The sequence below is a fragment of the Leptonychotes weddellii genome, chromosome 7 (genome assembly GCF_054177405.1).
Source record: "Leptonychotes weddellii isolate Sample4059 chromosome 7, ASM5417740v2, whole genome shotgun sequence".
NCBI classification, from domain to species: Eukaryota; Metazoa; Chordata; class Mammalia; order Carnivora; family Phocidae; genus Leptonychotes; species Leptonychotes weddellii.
The window spans coordinates 12,242,644-12,255,641 of NC_138375.1; the positions used below are offsets into that span (position 1 = coordinate 12,242,644).

The following is a 12,998-nucleotide window of genomic DNA, read 5'->3' on the forward strand; positions in this document are numbered from 1 at the left end:
GCATTATATACCAATATCAAATCTTTATGTTGATTACCTGAAACCAATTGTTTGACATTATATATCAATTACACCTCAAAAAATTTCAAGAAATTGCTTATAATTCTCAAAAAGAAAAAAAAAAAGGAATGGCATTTTGAGGATATTATTTAGAAAAGCCTAAAAACAGACCTAAAAAGCAGAAACATAACAATAGTTGCTTTGAGAAACAGGACTGAGACCTGGGGAGAGGCAGGGCAAGAGACAGCTGTTTTTTATTAAAAGTCGGGTGGAATTAGTTGATCTGAGAGAGAGAGAGAAAGTCTGTTTGTGTGTACATAAAGAGAGACAGTGATTGCATTTCATGTGTAGGATTCTCAACATCATTTACTACATATTCTGTCACTGTAGGGTTTTTTTTTTTTTTTTTAAAGATTTTATTTATTTATTTGAGACAGAGAGAATGAGAGAAAGAGAGAGAGCACATGAGAGGGGGGAGGGTCAGAGGGAGAAGCAGGCTCCCTGCCGAGCAGAGAGCCCGATGCGGGACTCGATCCAGGGACTCCAGGATCATGACCTGAGCCGAAGGCAGCCGCTTAACCAACTGAGCCACCCAGGCGCCCAACTGTAGGGTTTTTTCTTTGACCCAGGTGGTAGTCAACAAAGGTTTCCTAAGTTTCTAAGAATCAGAAAAATAAAATACCCTCAAATTGCGCCCGGCATCGTGGAAGACAGGCAGAGCCACAACTGAAATTAACAGGAAGCCCCAGGGGGAGGACTCCCAATACGAGGGCCCTGGGGCCCCGAACAGCTGCAGAGCACGACGGCTTTGCACACGAGCCAGGGGAGAAGCAGGGCTCTCCCGACTGCCTCTTGTGCTCCTCCCATAAAGGCACCGCCATCAGTGTCAGCCCCACCCACCCAGGGTGCGGCGGAGTGCTCCCTAAAGACAAGACGCCATGTCCCAAACACCAAGCAAGATGTCACATCCCAAAGTACACGGGGTGGAGCCATCTGAGAACGTGCAAGAGTCCGCCTGACATTTTACCTGTGGAGAAAGGGCCATCCCTGAGTCTAGAGGGCCCGCCCAAAAGGGACCCGAAATAGGATGAAGCTGGACCATTTGGCATCTTGGACCGATGCACATCCAGTTTGGGTAATTAATGCCTAAAATGGAATACCGAGGTGGCAGAGTGGAGCTGTGGGTGAAGGCCGTGGTAGGTGCTGAAATTTTACTGGGAAAAAGAAATTCACTTCCTTCCCTACAGCAGACATACCCAGCTATGTGGGAGGCAGCTGATATTTTAATTTGAGAATTAACTTGTCCTAGAAGACAGACGGGATAAGCCGTATAAAATCTTGCCTCATTTTATGTAGTAATCTCCCCTTGCAGGAGAGTCTAGTTTATTGAGGCAAGAACATACAAGAAGCCTGGTTGGAATGGCAGCTCTGCATCTTGGGGCAAGCGACTCAAAAGCCCTGAGCATCAGTATCCCTCCTGCAAAACGGGGCTATGATCCCTTGCTGGGTGGGAGGAGAATTCAGTAAGACAGTAACTATACCCAGTGCCCAGCAGAGTCCAGTAAATGGTCGCTGTTAAAATCGATGACCACTGCAGGCACCATGAAGTGAAATCATGCAAGGCTACAACACTGTGCATCCAAATCTGTCCCGTGAAACCTGCCTTGTTACACAGTAGCCAGATCAGTTTATCTAGAAACCCAGTGAACCTGGGTGGTCACAGCAAGAGTGAGCTTTCTGCTTAACCTTTCACTGGAAAGGTTCGGTCAGCTGGCTGCCCCATGCGTGGCTCCTGCTCTTTCCCTGGTTCTAAGATTCCTTCTACCTGGACCATGCAAGTGGCCACACCAGGCCCAATGTGTTTCACTTAGGTACTACCCCCTTCGTACCCAGACAGGAAGATTTCCTTCCCAAATACATGGAAATCTGCAGAGAACAAAAAGCACTCTAGAGAACATTTCAGAAGAGTCTTTGATGATAGTGAAGCATTTTATGCTTCTAAAAGCATGTCTGTAATGATATATGGATACCATGGACACATTTGATCTCACTTCTTTAAGCAAATGGGAAATGCCCCTCAAAATATTGACTATTAAACTAATATAGACTAAAATGCACCTTGAAAAAAATTGGTCTATGAGGGCAAAGATGAAAATACAGGAACCTGATAAAAATGGATTTGCTGAAGAAATGGCTAAACATACATAAAGCCAAGAAAACAATGTACCTGAGAGTTTTCCCCCAGTCATGTGTGATTTCCTGCTCTCCTTCCCGGGAAAGCTGTAGCCAGCCTCCCCGTCCATCAATGCCTTCAACAGATCCTCCTCCTTCCTGGGAAAGCTGTAGCCAGCCCCCCAGGCCCCAGTGTCCTCTGGAGGACCCACCCAGAGGTCTCACAGCACCTGGAGAATGGCATGGAGGGGACAGGGGGAGGACTCTATAGGAAGGCAAATAGGAACAGCTTTAAAACGCACCTTCTGACATTCAAATAGGTTATCTCAACGGGCGTGAAAGCTAGGCATTAGCGTGAATCTTGGCCAAGTCGGGAGCTAGCCAAATCGCAAAGTGGCCAGGAGGACATGGCTGGGAGGACGGAACTGAGAATCCGTCCCTTCTGCTAGGCCCTTGCAGACACTGCTCTCACCAAGGCCAGGAAGGAGCACTTGCACGTGGAATGCTCGCTGACGCCCTAGAGAGTTAGCTGACCTGGCTTCTCCCCGGCACCTCCCTCTGGGACCCACCATGCTCCAACGCTCCTGCAAAGGGGGCTTTTTGGGGGCACCCACCTTGGTAACGACAGTTTCCTCAACATTGTCCTCCAGGCCCTCCTCTTGCTACCCAGTCAGTGCTCCCCCGGGCATTCCCCAACCGCCCACGCCTGCACCCCCAGATACCCAAGTCTGTACTGCAACCATCTGTCCCCTGAACATCAGCCCATGGAGCTAACCCGGCAGGGACTTACTCGGACAACTACTTGGTGGCCCACAGGCACATCAAATTCAACCTCCCTGACGATTGGACAGGTCACCCTCCTTCTGCATGGCCCCAACCTGCTGAACCTCAGGGACCCTCACCTGGTTAATGCAGTGCAGAAAGAGAGGAGGGGCTCCTTGTAGACCCTCCACCTCTTTCTTCCCACCCCCCAAGTCATTCGAGACTCCCGATTTTACCTCAAGCCCCCCCCGGAATCCATCTCCTCTTCCCCACCCCCACTGCCTCTCTTTACCACCCCCATGCTCCTGCGATGCTCCTAAGTGGTCTCTGGTCCCAGGCTCTCATTCCCCTCCTTCATCCGGGGGTGGGGCAGGGGGGGTGAGAAAAAAGCGAAAAAGCAGAATTTGGCACAGCGGCTGCGTGGGCTTCTGGGCTAACCTAACGGTGCCTCCCCCTTGCTCACCCAGCTGCAGCCGTGCTGTGCTCCTCGCGATGCCCTTCACACCCAAGCCTCCTCCACTCAGGGCCTCTGCACACACCATTTCCTCTGGCACATTCCACCACAGAGGGAGCTGCATGGACCATTCCCCAGCTCGATCTTCAGGTGTCTGTTCAAGGTCACTCCCTGAGATGCCAGCAATGACCACTTCAGCAAAGTAGCACCTCCTTGCCACTCCCTGTCTCCTGTCCCGGCTTGTTTCCTCCAGAGCATCCAGCTGCTTCTAGCCTTTTGTGTATTTGTTTGTTGTCTTTCTTCTGCCATTTCCACCACTGGAATACGAGCTCCATGAAAAAAGGGATCCTATATACACATTTTGTGTCCACTGTTAACATCTCTAGCACCTAAAACAACATTGGTAGACACTCAATAAATATTTGTTGAATTTTCCTGAATGGAGGCTTCAGAAGGAAGGGTCTAACACAATGCTATTTATATTGGGTGATAGATGGAAACTGCTGTGTTGATGCAGTCCAAATTCCTTTGCACAGCCCAATGGTAACCCCTTCATAAATTGTCCCCAACGTTTCTCTTTTCAACCTCACCTCTGGGTATTCCCTGGAGCACATAAAACAACTCTCCCCCTCCCCTCCTCCTTTTCTGTCTCTTCATCCATCTGTAGAAGCGAGTTATGTATGAGTGCTACTGTTCAAGCTTCCATGAATTAACTGAGTACCTAGTACATAAACCGCTACTCAATATGTATTAGCTCTCTTTGACTTTTCACATACTGATCGTCTTGTCTCCTGCCCAGTCCCCATAGGCTCTTGTTTGTTATCTAAGGAAATTCTATTGCTTCTTCCTGGCCCATGTGTGATAATTTAGTGTGCACAGCATAACCTTGCATTAGAATTATTTGCTTACTAATCTGTTTCTATCACCAGGAATCAGAATGTCTTTGTCATCACTGTATTCCCAGCAGCTAGTAATAATGATACACCTCATTTATTTGTACTCATTTGAATCCATCCAGCAATTTAAAAACAGTCATGCACAACAGGATAAAATGAAAAAAAAAAGTAGGAAAAAGAAGCTGAGGTAAAGTTATTATCCAAATAACATAATCAAAATTGTGCAAAATCACTAAAGAAGAGCTTTGTAGTTATTAGAGAGGAAAACCTGATGGGTTTCTAGAATGAGAATTAATCTGGTAAAAACAACCCTGTCTTTTAGGTCCTCAACCAGAAGTTCCTGGTGCTAAGATACTGAGGTCTGAGAGAACAGCTTTACATGGGAACTCATGAAAGAGACACTGTGTCTAATAATAGGCACATGAGACCACCGCTCAAGAAATGTCTGCTAAATGCTGAATACAAAAAAGTCCATAACTATTTTCAGTGAACTGTAGCCTTTCTGTTTCGCAAGACTTTTCTTAACTAGCCCCACCCTATTCAGGCGGGGGGAATATCCATCCTCTAGTCCAGCTCAGTTCACCAAAACTTTTGAATATCTTACAGTGTTTCAGATCCCATGCTGGTTCCAGGCATCCAAGAATAATAACTTCTATTCCACGCTCTCCAGAATGTACCCTCAGCATGAGGCAGGTGAGTCTCCCTATGCTGACAAAATCTGGCTCTTACCCCCATTTATTCCTGGGTTTGTCCCTCATTGTTAATCTTGCTTTTACAATTATATCTTCTCTTTTAGGTCTATACGATTGTTAATTCACACAGAGCTTTCATTAACTATTCCAGCCCTCCTGATCTCCACTATTCCAAAATTGTAAGGGTCTAGGGACTGTGGCATACAATTTAGAATTGTGGCGTACTGTTTCAATCAGTTCGCTGAACCAGCCATGCCTCATAAACCAGAGTGTAAGCCCTCAGAGCCAAGGACAGACCTGGGGCTTCTGGTATACCCTCTAGGCCCAGCACCACGTGGGCCTGGAGCAGACGCTCATCTACAGCTGCTGATTGCCCAGTTGGAGCAGAGATAAGGTGAGGAACATGGACTAGACTAGCTATCAAGCTAAAAAAAAAATCCTTCCTAATGCAGAAGCAACATTCTTCCAACATAATTATTTTTGCACTATGCTGAAATCATTAAGTATAATTCTATAATGCTGCAAAATGTAAGCCCTAATCATTGGCTGCCACAATCTATCTTCTCTTTAGAGTGACACAGTAAAACAAAACAACAAAACAACACTAAATTTGTGGAGAGAGGGCATGGCTTCATGACCCAGCCCTGTGACTATGGTCTAGCACTGTGCTACTCAATCTGGTAGCCACTAGCCACATGTGGCTATTTAAATTTAACTTTAAATAAAATTTAAAATACAGTTCCTGCGTCAGACTAGCCACATTTCACATGCTCAACAGCCACAAGAGGCTACCATACCAGACAGTACAAATGTAGACTATTTCCATCACTGCACATATTCTATTGAATGGTACAGGTCAATGTCATCCTTTGATAATTTGATTGAACTCCTACAAGCCTCAGTTTCCTCTTGTGTAAAAAGGGAATAACTGCTTTACTGAGTTGCTGTAAGATTTAAATAAGGTGCTGAATATGAATGTCCTTAGTAATTTTAGTACAGCTTGACAAACTATAATTGTATAGTTATATATATATATATATGTATGGCTTTAAGTATATATATAAAATAAGAGTCTAACAACTGTCAATAATAGCGTCTGTCAAAGGGAGTTACTATCAATTAGAGTAAAATTCTATTTCAGGCTATGTGAATGCTGTCCAGGAGGAGGGGGGAGAGTACACACTGGTGAGACCATCTAAGGAATGCTGCATTCAGGAGGAATACAGATAAACTGAAGCAAGTCCGGAAGAGTCTGGAAAACAGTGAGGGAAGAAGCCCAGGAGTTCTCAACTGGGGGAAAAGGATGCAGCAGGAGCAAGAAAATGCATCTTGAAACAAAGGATTGTCCTAGAAAGGGGGTGTGGATCTTGGGCAGCTGCCGAGATAATCAAGAGGTGGGCTTAACTCATTGTAGGAAAATATTTACTATTTCGTTGTCACCAATGAAAATGCTGCCTTATGGAGAACTGGGTTTGTGATCCCAGAAAGTGTGATCAAATGCAGTGGTTCTCAAACTTGTGTGTGTATTGAGTTACCCAGGGAGCTGGAGAAAATTCAGATGCTTTGGTCCCACCTCCAGGGATCTCGGTACAGTAGGCGTGGTGGAGTGGAGCCCATGATCTTTGTCTCTAACAAGGGCCCAGGTGGTGCCCTTGACCGTGCTGGTCAGAGACCACTCTTTGAGGGCCACTATTCCAATGCAAGCTGGAAGAACCCATCAGTGGCAGTATAGTGGGGGCTCTTGAAACCAAGTGAGAGTTGGACTTTGCAACCTTCCAAACCAGCTCTTGAGGACGGTGCAGCAAGGACTCCCGGTGGGTCCTGGGCATGGCAAACGGCACAGATGCCCAGAAGGCAGAGTCCCACGGGTCTCTTCAGGTACACCCTTGTGTAGTCACCTCAAGCCAACCACTTTCTTGCAGTTTTATTATTTACACAAATGGTGGGGAATGTCATCGTGCAACGCTACATGCCCTGAAGGAAACAGCCTATGCTAAGACTGTTCTGTAGGCCATGGTCTCTAACTGCAGGTTCAAAACTAAATCACACCAGAGTGGCTTTCTAGGCTGCGGGGGGCAATCTGACCCGAGAGGGTGGCTGTATCATAAGGCATTCAATGTCAGTACTCTGACCAGCAAGGAGACTAAGAAGAGGGGCATTTGTCTCCATTGCTTGCCTATCTGAGACAACGGCCACGTGGCCAGACAAAACACAGGTCCGACCTTGCCACTACTCTCACCATAAACAGACATTTCACACAAAGATCTGTGCCTGAAGTTTTTAATAGTTTTATTCATAATAGCCAACCCTGAAAAGAAGCCAAACGAACATCATCTAGCAAATGGATAAACAAATTGTGGCATATCCCTTAAATGGCGTACTAGGGAACAATAAAAAGGAACAAACCATGGATATACACAACAGGGATGAATCTCAAAACTTTATGCTGAGTAAACAAAGCCAGACACAAAAGACATCATATTAATATGGTATCACTTATATGAAACTTTAGGGAAGACAGATCTAATCTATAGTGATGTAAAGCAGATTAATCCCCGGAGGTGAGTACTGACAGATAAGGGACTCCAAGAAATCCTGTGGAGTGATGGAGTGTTCTAGATCTTGATTGCTGTATGGTTATACAAGAGCATATATTTGGCTGTACACTTGAAGTGTGTGTTTTATTGACAGTATACTGCAAGTTAATCCCTTAAAAACAAAAATAAATGGTGTTTTCTGCTTCATTGGGTCCATCCTATTTTATGTTGTGCTTAAAAATGGTGTCCCTGATTGCATCTGAAAGGAAACTGGGTAGCCAGGGACAGGCGTGGGAAAGAGTTCTTCAAGCTGTTTACCCTTTTGTACTTTTAAACTTTTGAACTGTGAGGCGGTATTAGCGATTTCTTAAAATAAGTAAAATTTAAAAATAAGAAAAAGAATTTTAAAAACATGTTCTTTGTTGGTAAGATGAAAAAGACACAGCCCTAAGACTATTGGGCCATTGCTCAATCTATTTCAGGTTGTGGAAATCCTGCTACTTGAGACAGGCACTATCTGTGGTCTGTGTTTTATCAAATTCCTTGGAGCTATGAGTGAATGCCATTTTTTTAGTATTATTTAGTATTCCAGCATTTTTCATAAAATATATCATAGATAAGAACACATACATACAGACACAGAGTTTTAAAATAATCAGAACTTGAATGTCATGTAACTATCACCAGAGCCAAAAAACAGAACACTGCCTACACCCCAGAACTTTCTATGTGCCTCTCTGTGGTCATACCTTCTCACTCCTCCCAGAGATAAACACTTTCTTGATTTTAGGGATAAGAATGTCTTTCTAGGGGTGCCTGGGTGGCTCAGTCAGTTAAGCGTCTGACTCTTGATTTTGGCTCAGGTCATGATCGAGGCCCACGTGGGGCTCTACACTGAACGTAGAGCCTGCTTAGGATTCTCTCTCTCCCTCTCCTTCTGCCCCTCCCCCACCTTTCTCGCCCTCTCTTAAAAAAAAAAAAAAGTCTTTCTAATCTCCCATGTCTATAGCCCTAATTGATACCGTTTAATGTGTTCGAAAACTTTTAAAAAACTGGATCATTCTACACATATTGTGTGTTTTGCCCAAAGTTACATTTGTAAAATTCATCTGTTTGTACAATTCATTGTTGCCTATAGCTGCAGTTTATTTTCACTGTGATATAGTATTTTTTTAAAGATTTTATTTATTTGAGAGAGAGAGAGAGAGCACGAGCTGGGGGAGGGGCAGAGAGAGAGGGAGAAGCAGACTCCCCACGGAGCAGGGAGCCGCACACCAGGCTCAATCCCAGGACCCTGAGATCGTGATCTGAGCCGAAGGCAGACACCCAACCAACTGAGCCACCCAGGTGCCCTTCACTGTGATATAGTATTTTATGGTAGGAATGCATGTACCACAATTTACTTACCCATTAAAAGATTCATGGACACTTTGACATTTTTTTGTCCCCACTGCTTATAAAAAAAAACAAGTCCAAACACATGGTCTGACATTCAAGGTGACCACACTGTCCCCAACTATGTGTCCAAAACACCTAGCCAGTCTCCTCTTCCTATTTTTCTCTACCAACCACTATCTGACTGCACCTGTTCAGTATATTGGTCAAAATATTAAGAACAATGTCTTAGGGCTGGAATGCTGTTGACCTTATATTAGATCTACCCAAATCGTCCTGTCCACCCAGGTCTTGTTCAAGCACAATCACCTTAGGAAGACCCCACGATCTCTTCCAGCCACTATGCTGTCACTCGCCCAAAACTCCATCAAATGAATGATGCTTTCTCTGTTTCTTCCACCACACCTGCTTCATGCGGCCTTATGTTATACCCATTTGTTATGGCTGTGTCTCAGATTTTGTGCTTCTAGTGCACAACACTAAAATCTTGCTGATAAAGGACAGGTGAAAAATGTTAGAGCTTTTGAACCCCAACTCAAAGTCTTGAAAGCTACTGCTGGGATCAGGTACTAAATCATTCAAAAAAGGTTTAAAAAGTTAATTTCCACAAAAATGCAGTAACACCAATTAAAGATAAAACATCATCACTTTTGCTTAAGACAAGATTTGGGTTCCTTATATTTTTAACATTGATCATTTTTTCTCATTAAAAAAATACAGTTTTAGAGTCCCTGGGACAGAGAATGCTAGAGTGTCACATAATTTAAGATCACTTGATAAGAAGCACATTATTTAAAGAAAATGATGACCTTGAAAATCATTTTAACCCCAAAAGCAAGAGAGGGGGATAAAACACCAAAATTTTAATGAAATTAATAAATGGATCAGAAATTACAACTAGTAAGTATTTCAGAATTTTAAAAGCAGGACTCTCATCTTTTTGTCAAAGAAAATACATGCGTGGAATGTAGATACTGCAAAGAGGAGAAGAAATAAAACAGATAAGCAGAAAGTTATAGCTGGACTGAATGCCTGGCCATTGTTTGCCTCTCCATCAGACTCATTAAAAAAAAAAAATGGATGGGGGCGCTCTGCTGGTTCAGTCAGTAGAGCGTGTGACTCTTGATCTCAGGGTCATGAGTTCAAGCCGTACACTGGGCGCAGAGCTTACTTTAAAAAAAAAAAGAAAAGAGTTTAAAAAAATGGATGGAAGACATCACTCCAAAATAATACCAAATATGCCTTTCAATTATTTTATGCAAAAATCCTTCTTTAATGGATGTTATTAAAAATACATCACAGAAAAAATGTTTGTAATTTACATGACAGAAATTAGGCTAAAGTTGTTAATATAAAAAGAGTTCCTACAAATCAACAGGGAAAAAGCCCAATGGCACAACTGAAAACATGGACAAAGTTATTTATAAATAGATAATGCAAAGAAAATTATAGTGGCTCTTGAACTTAAGAAAAAATGCCCCAACCCAGAGAACTATAAATTAAAACCAAATTGGGATGCTCTTTTCACCTACCTGATAATGCAAGGTCAAAAAGTCTGGTAAAACACTGTTGGCAAGGGAATAGAGAAACAGGCAGACATACACATTGCTGGCTGGAGTATAAATTTATAGACCGCCAAGGAAATTCTATAATGATATCCATCAAAAGAACATGTGCACAGGGGCGGTTAAACACCCAACTCTTGATTTCAGCTCAGGTCATGATCTCAGGGTCTTAGGATTGAGCTTGGGATGAAGGCTCCCTGCTCAGTGGGGAGCCTGCTTGGGGATTTTCTCTCTCTCCCTCTCCTCATCCCCTCCCCCTGCTCACATGCGCTCCATCTGTCTCTCAAATAAATAAATCTTAAAAAAAATTACACATGCACATTCTCTTGGACCCAGTAATTCCACTTCTGGGAAACTATCCTACAGAAATGCTTTCATATATGCAAAATAATGCATGTCCAAGGCCATTAGCTAGAACACTCAAATAGCAGAAGTTTAGAAAATATCTTAGTCCATCAGTAGGAGAAAGGTTAAATAATTTTTGACATCCTTATGATGGAATTCTATGCAACTGAAAAAGATCAAGGAAGTGATCGCCAAGACATACAAGAAGAGGAATAACCCAAATAGTATCCTACAATTTGCATAGAATATTGCCTATTTTTAAAAATATGCACAGTCTGGAACAATACAGAGGAAACTGGTGACATTGGTTGTCTCTGGGAGAAGACCGCATGGCCAGAGACAGGCATGGGAAAGAGATCTCCAAAATGTGTATCATTTTTTTACCTTTAAACGTTTGAACTCTGAGGCTATTAACTGTTTTTTAAGTAAACACAATTTAAAATTAAGAGAATTTTAAAAACATGTCCCTCACTGGTAAAATGAGGGAAACACAGTCCTAAGATTATTGTACTGTGGCTTGATCTAGTACAATGCAATATATCCTCCTTATCTGAGGGCTCACATAACTTCAGAACAGGATAAAGAAATTTGGAATAAACACTAGAAACACATACAGCTAAAATATCCAAAATAAATTCACATTCAGCGACACTGACAAGATACAGCTCACTTTTAAAGAGAAATCAAGACTAGCACAGAACAGCAGAAAAATTTTCAAGTTGCTCCAGGTAGCCTAGAAAATAGCAAGCTGTATATGTTTTGCGTACTTTCTTACTTCCTAACTTTATGGTTAATAAGTCCATGTCCTGTAACAAGGTATCTCCTGCTGAACCCCTGCTTATTCTGCACTGTGGGGATCATGCTTATTATGAGGACACAGTTGCAAAAAAGAAGCTTTTCTTTACCCTCCATCAGACTCCTAACAGATGACAGGGCACGTCCTTGAATGAAGGAGCCACTTTCCCTGCCCTTACTGGTGAGGAGAGCTTTTTGGAGAGACAAACCTGTTGATCAGGGGCTTTTCAGAGAACATTCCTGTAGATTCTATCTTGTACTTCCCCTGAAAGTATGACTGTTTATCACACTGTGCACACACCTGGGAGGGGGGGCGAGCAGCGGGGCGATGTACATAATCCACCTGTTTGCCTCCTGGTGAGAAACCAGGGAGTAAAGACAGTAAACCTAACCCTCCAGGGAATGGAAAAACAAATCATTCAGTGCCCATCTCAGGTGGCTGATGAAGGCGGCGCAGTCTTGAGCGTGTACCTAAGCTGGTCCAGATGTCTGCTCGGGGTGAAAGAGCGAATACAAGTACAAGTACGTTTGCACTGGCACGATTTGGGGAAGCAGGTCAAGACCTGTGAGTTTTCGAAAGCAAAAGCCAAAGTTTCCAAGCACGCTGGGCACACCTGTAAGTACAGGTGCATGCGGATCAGCCGACCACCTCCCATGCCAGGCTGTATACGCACACGGAGGATAGCAACCGTTCACTGGGAAGTGTTTCTGGAGGAAAGTTGAAGTGTGCGTCTACCTGTTCGAGAAAGGTGGCCCAGAAAGTGGGGTAGGGCTGACACTTCCTCCGCGGGGTTCAGGGTGCACCCCCCCCACACCGGGCCCGGGGCGAGCCCTCCGCCCGCTCCTGGGCGCCCCAAGGTCACCTGCCCTCCTGGGCGTCCCCACCCACCCCGAGCTCTCACCAGAATAGTAGGTTGGCCGCGACGAAGCCGAGCAGGCTGCGCAGCGGCCTCTTCCAGCTCAGGAGCTCGTCCGCGCGGCAGCCCAACCACAGCACGGGCTCCCCCAGCAGCCAGGTCACGGCGGCGGCCACCCCGCCGGCGGCCTCCTCCACCTGCCGCCCCGCCCTGGCCGCCACCGCTCCTTTCTCCTGCGCTTCCTCCCCCTGCTCCTCGGGGGGAGCCCGGGGCGGAGGCGGCGGCCGCAGCGCCTGCTCCCCGACCGCCGGAGCCGGGCATCCCTCGGCGGCGTGCTCCGGAGGCGCGGGGCTCGCCATCTTCAGCTGCGCTTGCAGGCGGGGACGGGCACGCGCGCGGCGCGCCTCGCTGTCGGCGCCGAGAGGGCGGCGGGTCCCCGCGCGAGGCGCGCACCGCGGGGCGCTGGCGGCTGGGTGCCTTGTGACGTCAGCCCCCGCGGCGGCGGCGGCGGCGGCGGCGACGGCAGGG

At 45.2% G+C, this 12,998-nt stretch overlaps 1 protein-coding gene across 1 annotated transcript in view; it reads right to left on the bottom strand.

Moving 5' to 3' along the window:
* The window catches only part of RETREG1 (reticulophagy regulator 1), a 130,916-nt gene extending 117,974 nt beyond the window's left edge, over positions 1–12,942 (bottom strand). The window contains exon 1 of the mRNA XM_081825922.1: positions 12,516–12,942. Coding sequence (XP_081682048.1) covers positions 12,516–12,829 — 314 coding nt within the window. The 5' untranslated portion in view covers positions 12,830–12,942. The remainder of the gene's footprint in view (positions 1–12,515) is intronic.
* Positions 12,943–12,998: the final 56 nt, after the last annotated feature.